This window comes from Carassius gibelio, chromosome A16 (assembly GCF_023724105.1).
Source record: "Carassius gibelio isolate Cgi1373 ecotype wild population from Czech Republic chromosome A16, carGib1.2-hapl.c, whole genome shotgun sequence".
Lineage (NCBI taxonomy): Eukaryota > Metazoa > Chordata > Actinopteri > Cypriniformes > Cyprinidae > Carassius > Carassius gibelio.
In genome coordinates this window covers 6,543,488-6,567,051 of record NC_068386.1, presented here as the reverse complement: position 1 = coordinate 6,567,051, position 23,564 = coordinate 6,543,488, and the positions used below count along the sequence as shown (strand labels likewise).

At 38.8% G+C, this 23,564-nt stretch overlaps 1 protein-coding gene across 1 annotated transcript in view; it reads right to left on the bottom strand.

Moving 5' to 3' along the window:
• Positions 1–1,358: 1,358 nt before the first annotated feature.
• The window catches only part of LOC128031157 (neural-cadherin), a 102,611-nt gene continuing 80,405 nt past the window's right edge, over positions 1,359–23,564 (bottom strand). The window contains exons 16-32 of the mRNA XM_052619394.1: positions 23,325–23,468; positions 19,433–19,716; positions 17,608–19,225; positions 16,522–16,615; positions 13,090–13,274; positions 11,897–12,132; positions 10,546–10,823; positions 10,186–10,400; positions 8,694–8,821; positions 8,248–8,375; positions 7,734–7,857; positions 6,656–7,003; positions 6,263–6,527; positions 5,863–6,043; positions 5,532–5,785; positions 4,339–4,496; positions 1,359–4,035 (exon numbers count right to left, since the gene is read on the bottom strand). Of these exons, the coding sequence (XP_052475354.1) occupies positions 3,580–4,035; positions 4,339–4,496; positions 5,532–5,785; positions 5,863–6,043; positions 6,263–6,527; positions 6,656–7,003; positions 7,734–7,857; positions 8,248–8,375; positions 8,694–8,821; positions 10,186–10,400; positions 10,546–10,823; positions 11,897–12,132; positions 13,090–13,274; positions 16,522–16,615; positions 17,608–19,225; positions 19,433–19,716; positions 23,325–23,468 (5,096 nt within the window). The 3' untranslated portion in view covers positions 1,359–3,579. The remainder of the gene's footprint in view (positions 4,036–4,338; positions 4,497–5,531; positions 5,786–5,862; positions 6,044–6,262; positions 6,528–6,655; positions 7,004–7,733; positions 7,858–8,247; positions 8,376–8,693; positions 8,822–10,185; positions 10,401–10,545; positions 10,824–11,896; positions 12,133–13,089; positions 13,275–16,521; positions 16,616–17,607; positions 19,226–19,432; positions 19,717–23,324; positions 23,469–23,564) is intronic.

Here is a 23,564-nt window from a genome sequence, read left to right as displayed (position 1 = left end):
CTAACATGAAGTCATTGTCATTCCTCATGACTCTTTAGCAGGCGAAAGGAGGGGGAGGCAGTGATGTACCTTTTGGTGGCGTGACAAAGGAAAAGCACTACTGACAAATCTGAATTGCAAATTGTCCTAATGAGTGTGTTGAGGTGTCTGGGTCTCCCCAAAAAAAGTTGTTGCTGTTCTCACCTCCAGATAAACAGAGAAGAAAGACCATAAAGACAAACACCTTTTGATATACAATGTGGAGAATCTTTGGCAAGAAACTCAAGCAGCTCAAGTATTTGCAGAAGCAGCTAGCTATAACTAGAGCTCAATTCTTTAGTAAAGGGTCTGTTTTCTAATTATTAGAGCTGGATAATATTCTCTTGACATTTTGATACATATTGTAAAGAGTTCCTGTGTTTACGCAGTGGCCAGCCAGTGTGTGTGTAGAGGTGTCTCCCAGACATGTGGCTGGCACTGAAGACATGGACTCTCCTTACAATGCTTTTGTTGTTTGAGTTATTGTGTAGGTCTGGGAACGAGTGTCCCCTCCTCAGTGGGCTTCCTACCCCTGAACTCCCAACCCCCTGCAAGAACCTCTGAGACAAAGACCCCACTCCAGACTACACGCTTTTACTTTTAATGATGTGTCCCACATACCACTGCATCATGATGGCTTGGAGAAGATTCAAACAGATATATATTATTATTATATATTGTTTAATAAGCAGAACCTAAGGTGTCAGAAAGGTCATGAAGATAAACCAGAAATGTGTCAGACATCATGACACCCACTAAAGAGACTAAGGTAGCTCAAAAATTCAAACCAGGAGAAATATAGTCAAATAAATGTGCTAGACAAAGTAGGAAAATCATATTACTGTATTACTACAAAGAACCGAAACAACACTGACCAGCTGACCTTTATACTGGACTACACAGCTCCTAAGATTAGTAGAGGAGACAGATTGGTGCAGAACAGGAGCCTGTCAAGAATAAAAAGAAAATTGATAAGACAATTTATGGCACTCAATAGTAATACTCTTACAGATCTAAGTTCAGAAACTGATGTAAAAGGATGAGAGCAAACTTAAATATAGAAAATATACAAAAGTTCAAACATCAGCAAGTTTAAAAAAGGCTGGAAAACTCATATAAATGATGTAGATGATAATATAAATGGCCTAAATTAACAGGAATCTACAGATCAAGAGACAATTGCAAACAATACTGCAGAAAAAAAAAACAAGCAGCCTGTGATTACTGTAAGTCACCGCTGGGTGGCAATAAAACAACACGAAAGAAAATCAGCGACATTGAGGCGTGAAGTGTAACATGAGGAAACTACACGATAAAAATAACCTCGCTCTCACGGTTGATCAAGGAAAACGTTTTATTTATTAAAATTCATATACAAAAAAAGGAAATGTTAAGTCCCTAGAAAAAGTATTTCTGTATGTACATTATTTACATGGCAGAATGAGCAGCACAGGTCTGTGAGGGGTTAAAAGGAACATTTCAAGTCAACTATGAGCCATTGTGGCAATGACCTTATGCTCTTGTTAGGTTTACAAGATTCATGAAGTGACATTGCCCGGACCTCTCCAGAAAAAAGGCCAATGGTCATGTCTTCGACTCAGTTTATGTCTCTACAGGTTTTACTGAGCATTTATTAGAGGACTAACCTAACTGAAAAAAAAAACAATCTTATGACTCACTGTTCTTACAAAATGTAGCCTGCAAATTTTAGTTTTACAACAATAAAAATAGAACTATACAGAGCCTTTGTAATCGTATTGCGATTTAAAATATTCACAATGATTGTATTTGCGCTGTGTCTGGCCACATTTGAACGTTTTAAACAGACTTTGACACAGTGGAGTCTTGACTCAGCTACTCAATACTGCACACATTCATCTGGTGTTGTGACAGACCATAGTGTCACCACGTTTCAGCACACCAGCATCACAAATGATTGGTATCCTCATGAAAAAAAAAAAAAAAAACCCTACACAATGAATATTCATGGCAGAATGCAGATTTATACTGCCACTGACTGAAAGTAATGTAACTTATGCTCTTTTTGCAAGAGCGGATATGTGATTCATTGGCACATCAGTCACCTGTGAAGTCTTTTGGTGTCTTTATGACCCCCTTTTTTGGCAAATTTATGCTTCAGTGTTCAAATTCTGAAGAGGGCATCCATCACTAGTGCAGCTGGGTCCATTAAAACAAAAGTGTTTTGGTCAAGTGCTGATTTATAAAACATTACGCTCTAAACAGTAAACTGCTGGGAATAATGCTGCACTCCATTCAAAGGCGGATGTGGGATCTATTTCATTTTTATGACGTCTGACCATAAAACCATGTTCTGTGGTCTGATTCTCAATGACATAAAGAAACAAAATGGCTGTGCTGGTGTATGATGATCTGGAAAAGATCATTTAGTGTTTTACACACCTGTCACTGCAAAACTCTGCTAAACAGGTTTCATCAGTGGATAAATGTAGGAAAATTTGTCTCATTGATGCAGTGAATGTTTATTGTTAACTGGGTCATGTTCAAGCAGGGTTCCCACACTTCCTAACAAATTTTTCTGTGCATTTTCAATGACATGTCCATTAGTTTTCCAGTAATTTAACATGACTTGATCATGATATTTTCATTAAATTATAAATTTGTTTTGGAGATTTTATAGAACTTAATGAATTAAGTATTTTCTATGCTAAGAAATACTTTAAAATTATATTTTATTTATGTATTTGTCTGCTTGTTTTGGTCTTTCAGGACTATGGGAACCCCGTTTATGGGAAAGTTTGGGGTCAGTAAGATTTTGTATTATTTTTGTATTTTTCTTTAAAGAAATGAATGCTTTTATTCAGCAATAATGCATTACATTGATCAAAAGTGACAGGTAAAGACACATCACATTGTTCAAAATTAAAATGTTATTTTTATAAAAAAATCCTAGAAATTCAGTTTTGCCATCAAAGGAATGAATTACATTTTTTTAAAAATATATTAAAATATAAAAAGGTTATTTTAAAACGTAATAATACTTCACAATGTCAATGTTTTACTGGATTTTAATTTTAATTTTTTACAATAAAAATCTTACCGATCCCAAACTTCTGAACGCTACTGTGAATAAAAAATTTGGCAAAATCAAAGTTCCGCACAAGCTTCTAAGATGGATATCTTACATAAAGTGGCATTCTAATGCACATTTCCACAAAGAAAGCTGTAAATTTCGGAGTCAAAAGGAATGCAGCATTAGTCACGTGTGTTCACTAAAACGCACATTAGTTGTGAGATGCTGGATGTGACTATACCATTTTCATCATGGTGAAGTCCTGATGATTCACTGGCTTTGTTCCCTATCAGAGCAAAAATAAATACAGTACATTTAATATTTTACTCAATAAATAAAACAAATCATTTCTCTAACCTCAGCTGCTTCTCACACTTAAAGCTGTGTGATCTGAAATGAACAGAAACCGTTACTTAGGACACATTTTTGTAGAGTTGGAACCCTATAAAGGCTATAAAACACTAACACAAAAACAAACGCTGGGCTTGAAGTCATCAGTAACTTGAAGGTTATTGTTCCTGGCTTTGGCTTTGCACCGTGTCCATGTAGGGGATGGCCAGCTCAGGTCGATGATAAAGCTCGCTGAGGGCTTCGAACTTGGAGCCCCAGTGCCGCAGAGAGTCGTAGGTGAAGGCCTCCTCTGAAACAGCCGATCCCAGAGAGCTGAGGCTGCCCGCGCTGGAGCCCATTCCCTCGATGCAGTACACGTGGTAGGTGTCCATGGGGAACGCAAGGCTGTCATTATCAGCCTCCCAGATGATGCGCGACACGTAGCTCTTGAAGTCCATGGAGCAGGGACCGCTGCAGCTGGCATTGTGGTGGTAGGGAAGGCTGATGTGTCCGCAGGGATGGACCTCCTCCTGAGAGCCCTGGGATGATTTGATGAGGGGGGCGGTGGTGCAGGAGGAGGACTGTGACAAGCTGGAACACAGAGGCCTCTTCAGCTCAGTGATGTCATAGGCATTCTGTTGGACACACAGGCAACACTTTAAATTCTGGGGGAGTACTATAGAACGCCACTTTATGACATATATCTCAAACTCTCTAAGCGGTCATGTGACAACAATATAGCATACTTTTTGAACTGTATGAGGAACAGTAGGGAGTATGTAGAATGCAGATTGAAATTCTAAAGAGCTGAATGCTGCCACCTAGAGGATGATGGTATTGCAGTTGATTGTAGATGCCGATGGAGGTCATTCCCCTGACCCGAGTCTTACTGAAAGTAAATCAATATCTCCCGCGGCTGCCCTACGTTAATGGAATACCTGGTCCTGCTCTCCTCCTCCCTCCTCGTTGTAGTTGAGGATGTTCTCCCGGATGTCCTCCCAGCTCTCGTTCTCCGCTGGGATGTGGTAAACACCTCGCTTGCGGAACTTATTCCGACTACCCTTCTGATTCCATACGGTCACCGCCACAAGCACGGCTGCAGAGGACAGAGAGAGAGAGATTAATACAAGAATGATGACACCAGTTATTAAAAGTATATTTTTTGTTGAACTGTGGATGCTTAAGGTAAGTTACATTTTGCGACATGCAAAGAGGTCCAAAAGACGTTGAAAACAATTAATGAAAATGCTTCTCTTTTGCATTTTTTTTTTTACACAACTGTTCAAAAGTTTGAGGTCAGCAAAGTTAATAAAGAAATTAATACTTTTATTCAGAAAGAATGCACTAAATTGACAAAATCCCAGATTTTGGATCCCAGATTTGTGATTCAGAGGTGGAGGGGGAAAAATCATATTTTGATGAAATATTACAAGGATTTTTTTGTCTTTGGAATAATGTGGACAATATGTAAATCATCCTTTAATTTTTTTTTTTTACAGAGTAAACAAGATCAGTTTTAATTTCATTTTTTAAGTGCAACAGTCTGACTGCAGGCTTCAGCTTCCACCAGCTCATCTCATCTTGCCAGTTCATGGATGGTAAGACTCCTCTTTTCAATTACAGACAGATAAATCCAAAAATAACCCATCATTTTCTGCCAAGTTTCTCTGAAGGCCATAAGCCCAACCAATTCCATCATCTGGCAGCACGTTTCTCTTTTTGTGCTTCAGTTGATGAGTGATTTCTTCCTGCCTGCATGCAGTAATGCTTTAAAAAGGATTTGTGTGTCTGCTTGTGATGTGCTGACGGCGTGTCAGAGCTGGCAGAGAGGCCTGGAGGGCACTGCCAGCCTGTCACGTCATGGATGTACCTTTCTGAGGTGTCCTGTCACGAACACACACACACACACACACACACACACACACACACACACACACACACACACACACACACACACACACACGACTGGCCTGCCTCATCATTCTTTTGAATGAGTTGTCTCTCTACTGACTGGTGTTACTGACCAGTCTCTACTTACTCTACTTAGAGGGTCTCGTTATAGTTCCACATTGATAAAGGAGACTTTAAAATGCTTTTCATGAAAAGTGTTCCATGATACCCTGACAGTTACCGAAAAAGATGAGTAGACACATGCTGATGGCTAGGATGGAGCTGGGACTGAGCGCTGTGAGATGGAGAGATTTGACCCGGCCGATCTCACACCACTGGCCCCTGAAGCCCTCTGGACAGCGGCACTGGTAGCTCTTGGTGGAGTGAGCCAGGCAGGTGCCACCATTATGACATGAGGTGGGGACACAGGGGGATGGGGAGCAATGCAGAAGACCTGTGACCTCATCCACCACTGCAACCTGATTGGTTGGACACCTGGAGTAAGAGAGCGGATGTTAAAATGAATGAAGAGGCATTTGACAGAAGGAAACCGTGTAGGAGAGAGTGTTCACCTGCACTCGTGTTTCCTCCACAGGTCGACGCAGTACAGCGGACTCAGGCAGGGTTTGACACTGCAGGCGTCAGAGTGGCAGCCGGGCACGACTCCACGGCGCTCCAGCACAGTACTGAACTCTGTGCCCTGACCATCCAGTGGCAGAGAGTGACCATTCAGTCTTACGTCCCGCATACAGCCTGTACGGTAAAAGAAACATGGTGAAAACACTACAGAACTTACAGATTTTGTATTTGTTACTATGAATTTATACATTTTTTGGATATTTGTACAAAGTTTTTTATTTATTTTATTTCTATTTTATTTATTTATTATTTTTTAAGGTTTACTATTTTTTTTGACTGTGCATAACTTCATTCATTACACAGCTACTTTGAAAAAGGGAAGAGAAAACCCACCCTGAAAGTCTCTCTGTGCGTTTGGAGTTGCACTGTTTCCCAGAAACACACTGGAGGGGTGAACTACTATTTCCTTTTTCTGACCCAGGACCCCTGTGACCTCCCGTGACCCCCCTCCCTGCTCCAGTCGCAGGGTAAAGGTGTTGTCATAGCGATGAAGGCTAATGAAGACCCACTGGCCGTGGTTCACACGATGACCTGTTAACTTCAGAGAGTGATTGCCGTCTCCAAGGTTTGCACCGACAGTGAGGAACCCATCTACCATCTGAGAGACAAGAAGATGACACAGCGTTACAGCTTTAAAAACATTTTCAGATGTATTTGGACACTTAAGGGATGCTTAAAACAGATACTATTGCACTAGATGTCATTGCATTCATGTGTACCACTCACTTCAAGGATAATGAACTCGTTGGTGTCACGTGAGGCCATGCTGAGCAGGCTGCCCATGGAGGAGCGGGTTCTCAGCAGGAAGTGAGCTTGGGTTTTGCGTGGACTTCCTCCACCTCTCAGCTGGTACCTCAGAACACTGTCCTTCTCAAACGACCACTCAGGAAGCGCTTTGTCACACTTGTGTCCGCTATATCCAGGGTGGCAATCACAGCTGAAGGAGCCCCATTCCCCCAGACATTTCCCATGGACCCCACAGGAGGGTCCTCCAGCGGTCAGACACACACCATCTGTTAGGGCACATCCCGGGGCACTGTTCTCACTCTCTGCTGTGCTGCCGAGGTCGTACACCTGACAGAAAACAGACACATGCACACAGAAAGGCCCGAGTCAGAACAATTCTGAACATCATTGATCCATATCGACCCACTGTCAGAAAGTGGCTCAGGTGAACGTCTGTTCTGTCCAAACAAAAGATTGTGGATTGAAAAACATTGTCTTAATCTCAGCCAGAAAAAGAAAAGACGTTGAACACTGACAGGTTCATACGTGACGCATGATTATAAATAATTTCTGCATTCATTTGAATAAGATGCAGTAGTGCATATGTGCAAATTTTGTGTTTCTTAATTATTTCCAGCAGAATTCATTTCGATTTTGTTTTATGAATTAGGCCCACTGTCAAAAAAACTAAAAAAGCACAGTGTTGTGCAATCATTTTTGAAATAGAAATATCTACACCGTGTTTGTATTTACAAATAATCGATGCAAACAGAATTAGTGCCTACCAAATACACTGAAGATTGTATGCTTTAAATATTAAGCCAAGCATGCCATTGGTTTTATTATTTGTTTTTTTCCAAAACAAATTTGGGACTGTGCGCTTGTGCATTTGTTTTTGGCTAATATTTCCCACAGTCCCATTGCACAATGAAAGAAAAGGAGTCTGTAATAGTCAATATTCCATTTTTGTCAGTTGAGAGTATTTAATTATTTTGTTTATACTTGTTTTGTTAAATTATATAAATTTCTTTTGTCAAGACTCTCTCCAGAAAGTTAAACAGATTTACATTGGTTTTACCTGACTATCCACCACCAGGTTCCTCACACATCCCACAAATCCTTTGTAATGGGGGTGTGAGCTACGGGGTGAGTGTGTCTCTTTAACCCCACCCAACTGGAGAGGTTGGTACACATCCAAAAACCTGAAGTGAAATGAGCAAATGTGGCATTTAGTTTACATCACATCCAGGAACCATGATTTACTACTTGCTATTGCTATTCAAAGGCAGGTGGTATTCTAGAGATCATTTTTATCGGACAAACATTTGTATATGGCTTCGTGAAAAATTAAGTTAACAGCATTTTGGTCTTTTGTCCTAAAGAAAAAAAATATATATGGGCTAAAGGTATAAGGCCATGACACTCGGATGAAATCAAAAATCCACAAAACTCTTGTTTTCATTTCATGGGGTTCTTAATAAAGTTGCAATGTAGTAAAATCTGTAATCCTGGACCAGCAAGCAAATGGTCTAAGTAGATACTTTTTTAGCAGGGTATTTCTCTATCAGTATATTAAGATAAAAAAAATTTACCTTTCACTGCCTGGCGTCTCTCCGGAGGCCTTGCACAACGACTGATCAGTCTCAAACATCTCAACTCCCAGGCCTTCCACCTCGTTCACCATGGCACCAGAGCAGTGGTCCAGAATCATCTGGACAGTCTACACAACACACACACACACACACACGCACGCACACACACAATAATGACTTCAAGACAAAGTAATACACTGCACGAGAGGTCACGTTTCATAATGGATATTTTAGACCCAAATTCAAGAGGGCAATAAAGCTCACAATCTGCTTAACCCAGTGTGAACATCAGAGCTATGTGATGATCTGGACTCTCTGACAGCTTCATGTCTCAATAAAATTGAGGTCAGGATGAGAACATTATTAAGTCAAACTAAAATTCATCTGGGAAAGGCAAATGCCCAATTTCTCATCCTGGTCACGTGCATTTCAGTCTATGCTTCTACCTTGCCATCGCTGATGATGTCGAGGAGATGCCAGCGGCGGTCCGTGACAGTGGCTCTCGCGGACAGCTGCAGTGTTAGAGTCCCTGAACCATGATTCACACTCAGCACAGGAATTCCTTTTTTCAGCTCTAATGAAAAAACAAAAAAGAGTATATTGATGATAGTGAATGCCAACAGGTATAGTGCCATTCAAAAGTTTGAGGTTGGTAAAATGTTCTAAAATTTTTGGAAGAAGTCTCTTATGCTCACTAAGGCTGCATTTATTTGATAAAGAAACATTAGAAACAAAAAAGTATTATTACAATTAATATCTTTTAAAATGTCATTTATTCTTGTAATAGCTGAATTATTAGTAGCCATTACTTCAGTCTTCCTTCAGTGATCCTTCAGAAATAATTTTAATTTAATGAATTGGCTATTTTTATGGAAACTGTGAAAATGTAAGGCATCTTTGTTGAATAAAAGCAATACTCATTTAAAAGAAAAAACTTACTGACCCAATTTGAAACCATTTCACAAATTAACACTGCAAAAAAGGGAGTTCTGGGCCTAAAGACTTGTTTGAGCTTGTGTTATTTGTGCTACAAACATGAATGACACCTCAAATCATGCAGCTTACAATTTTTTTGAGCAAACAGACTAATGATTTTTTCCCAGAGCAACATAAAATGGCAAAAATCTATTTGGTGCCACTAGTAGGCTACACTTCACCTTTAACAAGTTCTCAAACTCACTATAGGAAGGCATATGACACTGGTACCACAAACACATGTGACGTGAAAATCTAATGCTGTTTAATGCCCCCTAAGATTGGTTTTGACCCCCAGCAGTAAAAATTATTTGTGGTCAGTTTGAAATTGCTGTCACTGCAGTGGCAGGGCTTTTGCCCCAGTTCAATAAAAACAAGTTTGTTCCAAACTGATGATGTAAGCTAATGCAAGGCCACAGGAGGGTCGTTTCCTGAAATCACACGACCAGTTGCACAATACAGTACTGGACAGGTGGCATAGAATCTGAATATCTGACCTTCACCAGTGACTTTTCACCAAACCCCATTCATACCACTGCTGACAACACATATTTACACACATCTATAATTAATGACTCACTTCAGATTGTGCTTGTTGCCATTAATCGATTTTAGTAACACAATTAATCGTTAGAGGAAATTAATGTCATGCAGTGTAACAAGAGAATCTTAAATTATGATGGTACTATGGACGTATATTCTCTCTGTTATGGAGATTGTTTTTAGAATAAAAAAATAAATAAATTAACTGTATAGAAAAAACTAACAAAAATGACAAAAGCACATAACTAAAAGTATAACTAAACTAAATAAAAACTGAACACAGGCTAATTCAGAATATTAATAAATACAGAAATAGTAGATATATAGTACTAAAATAACACAGTACATTCTAAATTGACATGTCACTTTCCACTGCACTAGGCAAATAAACAGTTAAACATGATCATTTGTCATACATACCCAGTGCAATGAAGTCCTCTTTTTCTCCAGGCTGAGGTGTTCCCATTGGGCCATTGTAGAATAGCAGACCATTGCCTACCTCTGTAATAAACTCCAGAGAGATGTGGCTCTGGAAGCAAGGCCTTATGGGAGAGAACCAAGCATAACCATTACCCAGGAAACTGTGCTTGGTTTGCTGGCATTCTGGTCCATCAAACATAGGGGGACATTTACACCTACAACAGAGTAGTAGATTAGTAGTAGATTTTACTTCACCAAAAGTGAAACTGCATTATATCAATAAACATCATTTATTCTATCATATAATGAAACAAGCAATTTTTAACAAGACATGAGTGCTAGAACATTAGACTGTTTTACCTGTAGCCTAGTTCACTGTCCACACAGGTGCCTCCATTCAGGCAAGGGTTGTGTGAGTATGAAGAGCAGTGCAGGTGAACGCGCTCTCGAGCAAGACAGCCACACTGAGCGCTCGCTTTGGCTGAGACAGACACCAAAGAGACATTTCCATTGTTCAGTGTTTTAGGGGTGTCACTGAATGTCACCTTGTTAGAGCAGCCACCTGTTTGACCGCAGGCAGCATAGGTGCACTCGTCCACCCCCACCTGTAGAATGGGCACACCAAGAGCGGACTCCAGCTGAAAGAGAATTACAAATCCTACTAAATTACTTGCTGAATTAATGTTACTTCAAACAACTGATTCCTTTTTACAATATTTGATGATTGATATCTTTTTTTATATAAAAACATATTCTACACATAAGCAAAACAACATATTGGAACAGTTAGCAACCTGACATAACTACAACTAGATTGCAAGTTAAATGAAATAAAACGAAAAGCTAAAATACAAAGTACATTCGAGCAAATATTATGTTTCAATTTTACAAATTTCTTCCTTTCTTTTTCCCCCACATTCAACCTGTTATTTCCTTTAATTTACCAGTCAATATTCACTTTAGTTATATGGAAAAGACAACTTTTGTCAGACTACTGAAAATAAAATAAAATTAAATTAAATTAAGGAAAAGAGGAGTTTGGAAACAGTAAAGGAAATGTCATATTGGTTTGGAACGACAAGAGCATACATTTGGATGACTATATTTTCAATTTCTTTCTGATGACTACATTTTCATTTTCTTTCTTTAGCATAAGAAAACACTTTTTTTATCTATATACATTATTATCCAAAACAATTCACAAGTGGAACAAAGCAACACAGGTGATTCACTATAATCATTTCTGTACATGTGTTGTTAGTGTGAGTGTGTATGTTTGTTCTGGACTCAAGGGCAGTCCATCATATCCCTCAGCAGCGGCTCTAAAAATGTCAGAGCAGCTTCCTGTGTAGTGCATCAACATCATCTCGGTGAGAGTATTAGCACCACGCTGGGCTGTGAAGAGCACCCACTCTACACCTGATTTATAGACTGATGGATGCTGCACAGGGAGCCACATGTTCTTTCTATCCATTCCTCCCTCAATCGTTATAAGAAATCCTGCTTGCTTCCCCAGCCCAAAGCGTCAGCCCACCTTACATGGAAATTAAATATTTATTGAACCATTGCAAAGTGTGTCTCTTAGTGCATATGTGAGACGCATGTAAATGTGAATGGCTTTATAGACTCCATGTCTGTGCCTATGTGAGAAACACAGGAGACAAGGATTGGTGAGAAAGTGTGATGTTTTTTGTGTGCATATCTTTTTCACCTTGGCTTTGTGCATTGCCACATAGCCGTGGAGTTTCTCTGGCTTGTAGTATGACGAGCCATGGGCGGCAAACCACACGCTGAGGTGATGCTGTATTGGTTGACTGCCACTGGCCAGGCTAAAGATGTCAACGTTCTCAATATCAATCTGGAAGAGCTCGGACAAGAGGCGACGGAGACGCATGTATCGGCTCTCCTCATTAGTTGATGCTCGGAAAAACTCATTTGCAGAAAGGTCTGTGCATTAACAAACACACACATACAAAGAACTTGCCATTAGTGTAAAATCCAAGCATATTTATTAACATCATACTGTTTCTTAAAATTTTTTTACAACTTAAAATATTCCTTGTACCAAATGTAGTTTTTTTTTTACCATATATTTTCCACCATCTCTCTATTTTGTTGGACTTTTTCCCACAATGGCTCTTATATGCTAAGACTTACAAGCAGATGGCCTCTTCGCATATGAAATATGTTAGAGCACTTACTCTCAGGCTGTGTACTGCATTATGCTCCTTTATCAATAAAAGCCTGCATTACATGTGATACACTTACAAAATCTACATTGAAATGTGATGCATAAACTTTTACGGTGAAATGAAATGACTGAGCATAAAAATCAGTCACTTTTTTCAACTGGGACACAATGATGCAAATGTTATGTGTTTTTTTCAAAATGTTTTTTGTACTTTATTTACTTATTTATTTTTGGAACTGACTACCGTACTCATAGGCTTCACTGATCTGAGCTTCTGCACCTAAATTTCTGAGTGAAAAAGAAATAAAGATTTTTTGTGGATAATTTTTGCAATGTGCGCTCAAAAACAGAGGTGCAATAATTCAGATAAATAGCAATAAGCTCCAAAAAGAAACACAAAACCCAATGGCCATTTGAAAGAAAACAAGTTGATAGAAATACTACATTTGGTAATAATATTGCATGATGAGATATCTACAAGCAATTCTTTGTAGGTTGTTCATTTCTAAACGGGAACTCCACAAGAGTCACAAAGTTGGAGTCCAATGCAGTAACATAGCATTTTTGGGGAAAATAAAATCTTCTCACATAAAATGAATGTTAAACTAACAAAAAGGTTAAGCATATGTTTAAGAAATAATAGATTAAAAAAAATTAAAACAAAAACAAGTTCTATTGTCAGTTTTTTCTTTTTTAAACGAAGAGTCACCTACTGGCCAGTCTGATTGACCCAGCATTCCTCAGCGCTTCCTCCTCCAGCTCCATCACCATGACCTCGGCTGATGAGGTGACATCAGGCCAGCTCTTATCTGCCACCCTCACCTGCAGGCTGTAGAATCCAGCTGGTGTTCCCTCTCGGATGCTCAGCTGACCGGTGTTTTGGTTCAGGCTGAATTGCCTGTGTGGGGTCATGTTCAGTGGGTTAAAAGGATGAGAATTAATTCACGACTCAATATTCAACTAGTGTATTGATGATCATCTCAATTGACCACCTGTAAATATTTATATTATAATAATGATTTAAAAAAGAAATTCATAATTTACTCATTTCTTTTTCACACATTTGTCCTGTTCCTCACGCAAAGCTATCTTTTATGGCTTTATAGCATTTGGAATGTACATATAGAGGGAAGACATTTATAATACTTTTGGTTCTTTTTTTCATTTTGGAGTTTGACAGCATCTACTAGCATCAACTTTCTGTCTAACACCTCTGAAATATGGGTCTGGAAAAAAACGAGGGTGACAGAATGGTATCAGAATTTCCATTTTTGGGTGAGTTATCCCTTTTAAACCAGAGAGAAAGTAACTGTACAGTAACTGGTGATTCATTCCCAGGTTCATTCTTGGATCATCACATATGAGAGAGCAGCACTGATGCTGTAAGATAACTCAAGATGTATTATTAATGACAGTGTGTATATCAGTGAAAGCACTTATGTCAACTCCTGTCTCCATCTCCAGATGTAATGACCATGACAGGGACAGTTCTGCTATTCTGGATAAGAGATTCCAGGAACAGCTGGGCCACACCAATCTCTTAGTCTCTCTTTTGGATACACTCTTTCTCTCTCTAGGTCACATTTGTATTATTTCTTTTGTGCATTTTCAAGCGTGTCCTCTTGTGCACATTTTTCTTGCTTTTAAGCATAAACCACAACTCAACTGTGTGAGATATATGCTTAAAAAAAGATAATTAGCCTACACTTCACATTGGGGTCAGTATGCTTTTTTTATTATTATAATTTTTTTTTTAAAGAAATGAATACTTTAATTAACAAGTACAGTATATATCAGCTGTCACAGTAAAGACTTTTTGTTACACTAACACAATTTTTATTTCAAACGAATGCTTTTTTTAAACTTTATATTCATCAAAAAATCCTTTCCCCAAAATGTCTGATTGGTTGATAATTTTTGACAACATTTAATACAGGTGCGAAAATAATGAATTTCTAGCACAATTGTAATGGACATGGGTGAGAGCAGCATATCCCTGCGCAGAGAGCATCCCGTTTTGTGCGAGAGCAAAGGAAATCTGCATGCAAATAGGGAGATTCACGCTCGTACATTATATTAATGTACATTTGTTCTACAACCATGCACTCTTGAAATTTGTTGGTAAAATAAGGGCATATATGTTTTGTAGGGTGAGCTTAGAGGACAAAGACACACAATGAAAATAGACATTTCATGTCTATTACAGCAGCCCTGGTTTATGGCTCTTAATATGGCATTTGCTTGGCCCTGTAACTTCAAACACTGTGCAGCAAGGTCGCTAAACTCACAGTAGTCACTGCTCAAATTAAATTCAATCATGTTCATATAACAGGAACAGTGTTCATCCTCGATGATAACCTTCAGCTCGGGTGCCAAATTAGGTACTTAACTGACAAGTAAGCAAATGAAAAATTGCTTGGATCGAAGCTATGCTCTTGGTGCCAAGAGATGTGTCACACTAGCTAGCACACAGCTAACTGCTAATGTATTAATGTGTTAATTATCCAAATTAATGAGGAGATCCTCCACAACACACCGTCGGGCACAGCTTTGAATGAAACAGACAGAAATAGACTGTGATTGAACTCAAGACTAAACTGATTGAGTTGGCATTGGTTGCTGGAGTGTTAGCATAAGCACTTTACTTAAAGGTGCCATTGTTGGCATTAGCCACAGAGTCTGGTTTGGACAAAGGCCACGACACTTAGATGCAGCTCATTAGAGAGAATATATATATATATATATATATATATATATATATATATATATATATATATATATATATATATATATATATATATATATATATATACATATATAGAAAAAAAACATGTACTTTTTTTAGAGAAAAAAAAGATTACTTCATTAAGAAATAGACATAATGCAGACACAAAATGTTTACGAACATTAGGCTATAATAAACACTGTAAATATAGGTAGGCTATTTTTATAATCATTTGGCATTCAAATACATTGCGGATAAGGAAACATTTTATTTTCCATTGGTTTGGTTTGAGTTTTTTTAGCCCTAAATTAATTAGTTTTGGTTTGTCGTTAATATTGTTATAGTTTCTTATATTTGTAATTCTTGTTATTTTCTAAATACGGTTATGATTTGTTGTGGAGTAAGGGAAACTAAACTAGCCTAGCGGAGCTTCTCAAATTTCCCGGAAGCTTAACAGTTTTCATTTGCTATATTAACCTCAAAATAATTCTAAGTCCAACTTTCAGACGCATATACAGCGTTACTTATTATACAGTAACTATTATTCTATATTCTTTGCTCTGTGACATTACCGACTAGGGATGTTAATTTCGGTTATTTTTCCTATCCGACGCTCCTTAACCGATTATTAACCATTACCCGACAAGATTATTTTAAATAATAATAATTTAAAGTACAAACACTATATAATAAATACAATTTTAGAATCCAGATACATCGGGAACATGGAAACATTTGGATTCGTGCCGAATGAGAGAGGTAGGCATCAGCTTCACCTTAGATTAATTGTTTTTTTTTGGATTTACATTTTTATAGTCTAAACTAATAACTGTTTTTATAATGTTTGTAAACATTTTGCTTTAGACTACAGGCATTTTAGCCTTCATTATTTAGGAAATGTTAGCCGTGACTTAAGTTTTTTTTTTTCTCACTCTCAAAACAAAATTTTATACAAGTTTTTATTTTATTTTATTATTTTAACAATGCAGCAAACATTTTTGAATATCTTAAAAATAGTTTGATGTCTTTAAAGTGTAAATATATTTTTTTTATGATTATTATATATTTTTTAAGTAGCTTTCATTTGGCCAAAATCTAGAAAAGATGATGCTGTATTTGCTGTGACTAAGCGTTAGATATCTATTTTTTTCCTAGGCAAATTATAGGCAAAGAATATTGTTTTTAAAAAATAACGTTATTAACCGGTATTTCTTCCACCCAATTGTAATAATATCAGAGGAACGCAGGAACAGAAACGTTAAAATATCAGTTCAGCTCAGAGTAAACAGATTTAATTTTTATTTCGTTTTCAAGCCCTGGCTCTGCACGCTCACACCCTTTACCTTAACCTCGCTTTTTTTTCTCTCTTGTAAGTGTCACAGTAGAGTTTGAATCAAACTTCAATAAAAGATCAAAGCACCTGGGGGGTTTGCCTTCGAACTTGTAAACCTTCTCACTCCAATCATCAAGGTCAGGGGATTGAACCTGTCCAAGCACTGTCATGGGGAATGCACCTGGGGAAAATACATAATGAGGTTAAAGAAAAGCTACCTTCATCCAGCCTGTGCGATACCTGGGGCGATGCGCCTGTGTGGGTGGGCGGAAGAGAAATATCTTTAAAAAGATAAGCAAAAGCAGAGCATCTCACTGGCACATAAGGACCCACTTAAACAGCAAGCACGGGGGGTTGGGGGGAGGGATGCAATGCTATTAGCATGCAGCATTGCCATTTCTCCAAAAGGAAAAACGAAATACTGAAATCCTGTTAGTCATGAAATCAACACCCTTTAAAATGGTTCCTGTTTATGTGCCTCTTAAGCCTTGGATTTAAGTAAATTGTTACCATCATGGCATATTTAAGCTACATGACAAATTCTTATTAAAAGACTAATGCATTTTCATCAGAGAAAAGAGGAAAATGCTAAAAATATATCAAGTAAAACTATATTAATTTCCTAAAATGTGATAAATTAAGAAGACTAAAAAACGTAGTGTTTAGCCATGATTTCCTTACACATTATTAAAATATTTTTAAGTAGTATAAAATAAATAATGTCATGGTATTTTGGAAGTGAAACATGGTACTACCATGGTATTCTGGACATGTAGCATGGCAATACTATAGTTTATTTTTTTATTTTATTTTTTACAAATTTACCATGGCAGTACCAAAGTATATTTTAAAGGACCTTGGAGTACCAACTAAATATCATGCAAAATTATATGTTAACACTTACAAAAAGTACTATGGTGCCACCATGGTATTCGGGACATGCAGAATAGTAGTATCATGGTATTCTTGGAAGTACCCTAGAGTACCATTAAAATACAATGATATATGAATTTCAGTACCATGGTATATTTCAAAATACTATAGTATCGCCACCAATATACTATGGTACTGCCACAGTACTTTTTGTAAGGGATGTAAATAACAACAGGCAGTGAATTTTCTGTGTTTCTCAGTACTATGGTAGCAAGATTATGTAATTTCTTTGGAACATACCCGGTAATTTGTACACAATGAACTCGCTGTGTCCAGGTGCATGGGGATGGTCATTTTTATCTCCAATTATGATGGTGAGTGTACTGGTGGAGCTCATTGGTGGTGAACCGCTGTCAATCATCAGGATGGGGAGAAGATACTGCTTCTGCTGTTCCCGGTCAAAGCTGCGGAGAGCGGTTATCAAGGCACTGCCATTCCGCAGATCAGTCAAGTTGAAATTAGTAACATCAGATGTCAGCATCAGCAGACGGATGGAAAAAGGCCCTCCGTTGGATGATGTGTCTCTGTCAATAACATGCAACAGAACGGATGTATCGTTCATGTGAACATCCTGTGGTGCAATAGTGTTCTCCCACACAATGGGCCGATATGGAGCCTCAAACTCTGGTCCATTGTCATTGACATCTTGTACGGTCACTAGCACAATGGCAGAGCCAGTCAGAGCAGGGCTGCCCATGTCAGTGGCCAGGATCATAAGCCTATGTTGAGATACCTTTTCACTATCCAGAGAGTCAGCTACCACAACCCAACCACTCTTATCTACCAGGAACTGCTGAAAGGGGTCAGATTCTGGGGCGATGCTGTATGTGAACCTCCCATTTTGTCCAGAGTCCAGATCCACTGCTGTCACCTGTGCCAGGATGGTGCCTACTGGAACATCCTCAAACATGGATCCCGCTTCGTAGAACTGTGGGAAGAAGACTGGAGTGTGGTCATTGGAGTCTTCCACCTGAATGATGCAGTAGGCCAGGCTAAAGAAGTCAGCATCCTCCACTTTGATCGTCAGGTTGAATGTGCGCTCATGTGGCTTCTCAAAGTCAATCTTCTTCTTCAGCCTCACTATGCCACGGTGGTTCACCTTGTCAGTCTCAATGAAGAATTTGCGGTCTTCATCCCCACCAATGATGCTGAACGTCATGACTGAATTTTCACCTTCATCACCATCGGTGGCAGCCACTACCACTGCCTCGCTGTTGATGTCCATGTTTTCTGGCATAGAGGCCATGTAGACTCTCTGGGTAAACACTGGAGGATGGTCATTGACGTCAGAAACTATGATGGTGGCTGTCCCTGTCCCCAAAAGTCCTCCTCCATCACAAGCTTCTACCACAACAAGATATCGATCCACCACTTCCCTGTCCAAAGAGCGCAAAACAGTATAGATTGTGCCTGTGGCTGGGTTGATGGAGAAAAGGTTAAGATTGATCTCATTGCGCACATTCTGCACAATTCTGTATGTAAGGATAGCGTTTTTCACAACTTTTGGATCATCTAGGTCAGTGGCCTGCATCTCCATTATGGAAGTGTCCGCTGGGGAGTTCTCAGGCACGTGACCCAAAAAGCAGTTGTCTGTTGCACACAGGAAGACAGGTGCATTGTCATTGATATCCTGCACTTCGACTAGAACATCAGCAAACCCGGTAAGACCTGCCCCATTCTCATCAGTGGCAAGTACCAGAAATTGCCAGGCCGAGCGGACCTCACGATCTAAACGACGTTGGGAGAAGATCCTACCATTCATCTCATCTATGGTGAATTCACTACCAGCTCCCTGCCCATGTAGAGAATACCGCACTGCACGCTGGTCCGCCTCCTGATCTGGATCTGTGGCTGAGACCTGTGTGAAGAACAGATGCGAAAAAAACAGGCATGCATATAAGAATTCAACACAGTTGTCACAGAACATATGGGGCATTTAATAGTTAATAGTCAGTGCAAAGGAATGCAGATAGTTCTCTCCACCTCTTTTCCGGTATGTTTATGCAAAGCCTCTGACGTCTATTTTTTACACTGACACACTGACAATAGTCTTTTAACTCTTCACCTCAAGTACAAGGACAGGAAGCTCTGTAAGTTCTTCCATGACGCTGGCGTGGTACTCAGTCTGAGTGAAAAGGGGTGCCTCATCATTCTGGTTGATGACATTAATGACAACCATTGTCTGGTTTTCCCATTTTCCATCCGACGCAACCAGTCGTAACTCATAGCGCTGCACCTGCTCATAGTCTAGCCGCTGGGCAATGAAGATCGTGCCAACCTCTGGCTCCACATCGAATGCGCCCATGGTGTTCCCAGAGGTAATCTGGTACCGCAGTTTGGCATTGGCACCTGTTTGGGGGGGTTTGGGAAGCATTAGCATTTTAGGAAGTGTTTAGCTTGGCTGAGCTCGATAAAAAGAGAATGTCAGCATTAATCTGTGCTCGTTTTATGAGGATTACATAAAGGACAAGAAAGCTCTAATGCACATAGACATGATATGATTGTGTTTAAATACTGAAACAACATACGTACACACAATGTCACAAAGAATGTTTTGTACGTATTTTTTAAACCGTTTTTTCTTAATCAATGCACCATTAAATCCAATTTGATTCTTTGAAATGACAGTTTGATTATAAAAATGATACATCAAAAAGTTTAATAACTTATCTCTGCTAATATGTGAAATACAATGCTAAAAAAAATAATAATAATAAATACATATTTTCTTATAATAACAATATTATAAAATGTTCCTTTTTTTCTAGCAATTCTCTTTGGAAGCCCTATTGGAATAAAAAATAAACTCTTCATCTTTAGAGATGTACATCTGTGCTTGAAAATCTTATTTCAAACAATGACCACAGTCTATCTTTCCCACTTCTGCTGCCCCCCAGCTTGACCCCAAATGGCTTTATCCAACCATGGTACACTGCAGGGGGAAAGGCTCTAGTTTCGCACCTGCTCGGTTTCAGATTGGCAGAGACAAACGGCATCTGGGCATGAAGTGTGAGGATTTCATTAGAACGTTTCATGCTCATCTTGGCTACGCCCATCAGGGTTGTGAATTATGATGTGCTGTGACACTTGCTGAGGGGCGCTCCAGTGATTTTGCCAAAAGCAAGCTTCCTTAATGACAAGCCAGTCCATATGGCAGCCCTACCCACACCACCACCACCACAAGCCAACTAGGTTAAACCTAGCAACTGATATATAGAATGGTCATTGGTGATGAAAGACAGCTGAACGTCTAGGAGACCTTTTGCTCATTCGGCTGTTGAAGAAAGTTTGCCATGTTTTACATATTCCATCTTTAAAATCAGTCTGGAGTTTAATGAACAGCTCAAAGAAGGCACTGCTAATCAGCTTTAGGAAACACTTAACAGGACCATACAATTCCTTCTCTCCTGCAAATCAGCTCCTAATTATTCCTTTTCCACATTTTCATCCCCAGCGTAATAAGAAATATTTCATTTTAATGGCGATCTCACTCATTGTGCTTTTGGAAGCAGGAAGGGGACAGAGGGACATCAAGCTTCGAATTGCATGGCTCTTGTGAGATATTAGCTGTTGCTCGGCTCTGAACTGTCTATCCAGCCGTGGCAGGTCATGTCACCTTTCTCACCTCCACGGCAGCATGTGCGTCTCATCATTAATGAGGTATCAGACACCTGCATGTCTCCATTCTGTTGCCCCTGTGTCTTTCTCTTCAGTCTGCTTGTTGATGCAGCTCCATGCCACACATAATTTGTCATGCATATGTAACACATGAAGCCGCGACACCGTGAGAGACATCGCGCTCCCGCCTGTTTGTTTTTATTGACAGATGAGCCGAAGTCACCATGCCCTGATGGAGATCAGAGTGAGATCAGGTGGAGAGAATCGTGTCACCAAGATGTGTGGAGGTGAAAGCTTTGAATATTCTACAGAGGATGAGAAATGAGGGGGTGGGCAGACGGGCAGACAGGAAGGCTGCCATGCTATGTTGGAAGAGGAAAGAGTGACAGACCAAATGTTCCAACAGGACTTACAAAATCAACTGTAGAAGTCGCTCCAGAATATGCTAATTTAACTGACCACAGAGAGTTCACTAGACTAATTCATAGCTGTTCATGTTTTCGGGCAGTGCTGAAATTGTCTGAAATTGTTTGATACTGTCACACCCCTGGATTGTTTGTGTGAGTTTTTCTCCCCATGTGTTCTCCGTGTCCTAGTTTTCCCTCATGTTTGATTGTGTTATTTGGTTCACGTGTGTCTTGTTAATTGCCCTCGTTTGTGTTAGTACTTATAGCGAAGTCTGTCCTGTGATTCCCTGTCTGGTATTGTATGTCTGAAAGTCTCTCTGTGAGGTGCTATGTGTGACTCCTGTCTTCCTGTGTTAACCACTATCTGGATTTTTAAAGTGTGTTCTCCGAAAACTTCCCTGCTCTGACACAGTAGTATCGTGACATACAGAGCTCTCTAAATACATTAACAAACCATTTACTAAACAGCTAAGTTTAATTTCAGAGGTCAAACAATGCATAGCATTAAGGTAAAGTACATTGCCAGCAATAACTGTACATATGCTAATTTTGGCATCTTACATTACAGGGAGAAATAAAAATACAGACTGTCTTCTGTAAAATGGTGTACCGGTAATGGTGATAGTTACATCATTGCAAAGTCTGTGTGCTATTGAAATAAACATGAACTCCCTGCAGCTTCAGCTTGCCCTTGAGGGGTTCAGTATACTTTGGTAACAATACTCTTACAATATGGAGCACTTTGGAAAACAAAACTAACAATGAGCAATAGATTTTTGCAGTATTTATTAATCTTTGTTAACATTAGTAATTTATTAGTAAGAAATACAATTCATTGTCATTGTTAGTCCATGTTAGCTCAGGTTCATTAAATAACATTAATAGATACAACTCTTGAATTTAATAATGTTTTATTAAATGTTGGATTTAACATTAACAAAGATTAAGAAATACTTTTGAATTATTTTCATTGTTAGTTTATGTTAACTAGTGTGGTTAAGTAATGTTAACAAGCAGAAACTTATTGTAAAATGTTACCCATATATATAAAAAAAACCTGATTTTAAAATAATTAAAATGACAAAAACATACATTATACATCAAGATTACTTCAAATGTAACTACGGCTCAAATAAAAATAGCTCATTCGATAAAACAGACCAAGTTGGTGCCATATGGAAAAGAGCAATCAGAATACAACAAAAGTACAGATGACACCAGGGTGAGTAAATAATGGCAGAATTCACATGTTTGGGTGAACTATTTCTTTAAAAACTTTTTTTCCCTTGTTTGACTAATAATAGATGAATAAATCTGTGCAGCTTGTTTAAAACACTTGTTATTTTCTTTCTCATTTAATCTCTGGTTACGCCACCTGGTAAAGCCTCTCAAGAGTTTTGTCAAAAATCTACCATTACACACTACTTTTATCATTTCACTATATTTTTCAAAAGTGTAGAGCTGCCTATTCCGTTCCATTTAAAAATCTCAATGGTTATTTGCCTGGGTTCTCAGATGTCACGCATCTCATGTAAATTTCTATGCAAAATCTTTCACACAAGGGTTTACTTCTATCGTTAAAGAAAGCCTGCTACTTATTTAATTCTTTTTCTTGAAGACAACAAAGAAAAACAAATCAAAGAGACAAACATCAAATGGGGTGCTGAAATTGTTACACCCACATTCACCACAGAGATTTGCTAACAAGCTCAGCAGAAAAAGGAGCGAATTTTCCATCTAGATTTATTTCGCCCAATTTCTTTTTGCAACCCCTCCTCCTCAATCTCTGTCAGATATATCATTGGGCTGTCAGATAGGAATCATTGCACAAACAAACAAAACTAAAACAACAAAAACCACAAACTAAAGACAAGTGACAGGACTATCTGAATAATATTCGATACACCTACACACAATGAAAAACAAAATTACCTTCATCTTCATCGTTAGCTGTAACTGTAATGACCACAAAGCCCACTTCTTTGTCTTCCTCCACACTGATCTCATATACAGGCTGAGAGAAGGCTGGAGCATTGTCATTTACATCTGTGACAAAAACCCTCACGTAGGCTGTGTCTACAGGGCAGAAGAGAGGTGTGCATTACTTCCAGATCACATCAATGCATTATAGTCTCTCAAGAGAAAAGCTGTTCTTTCTGGATAATTAATTTA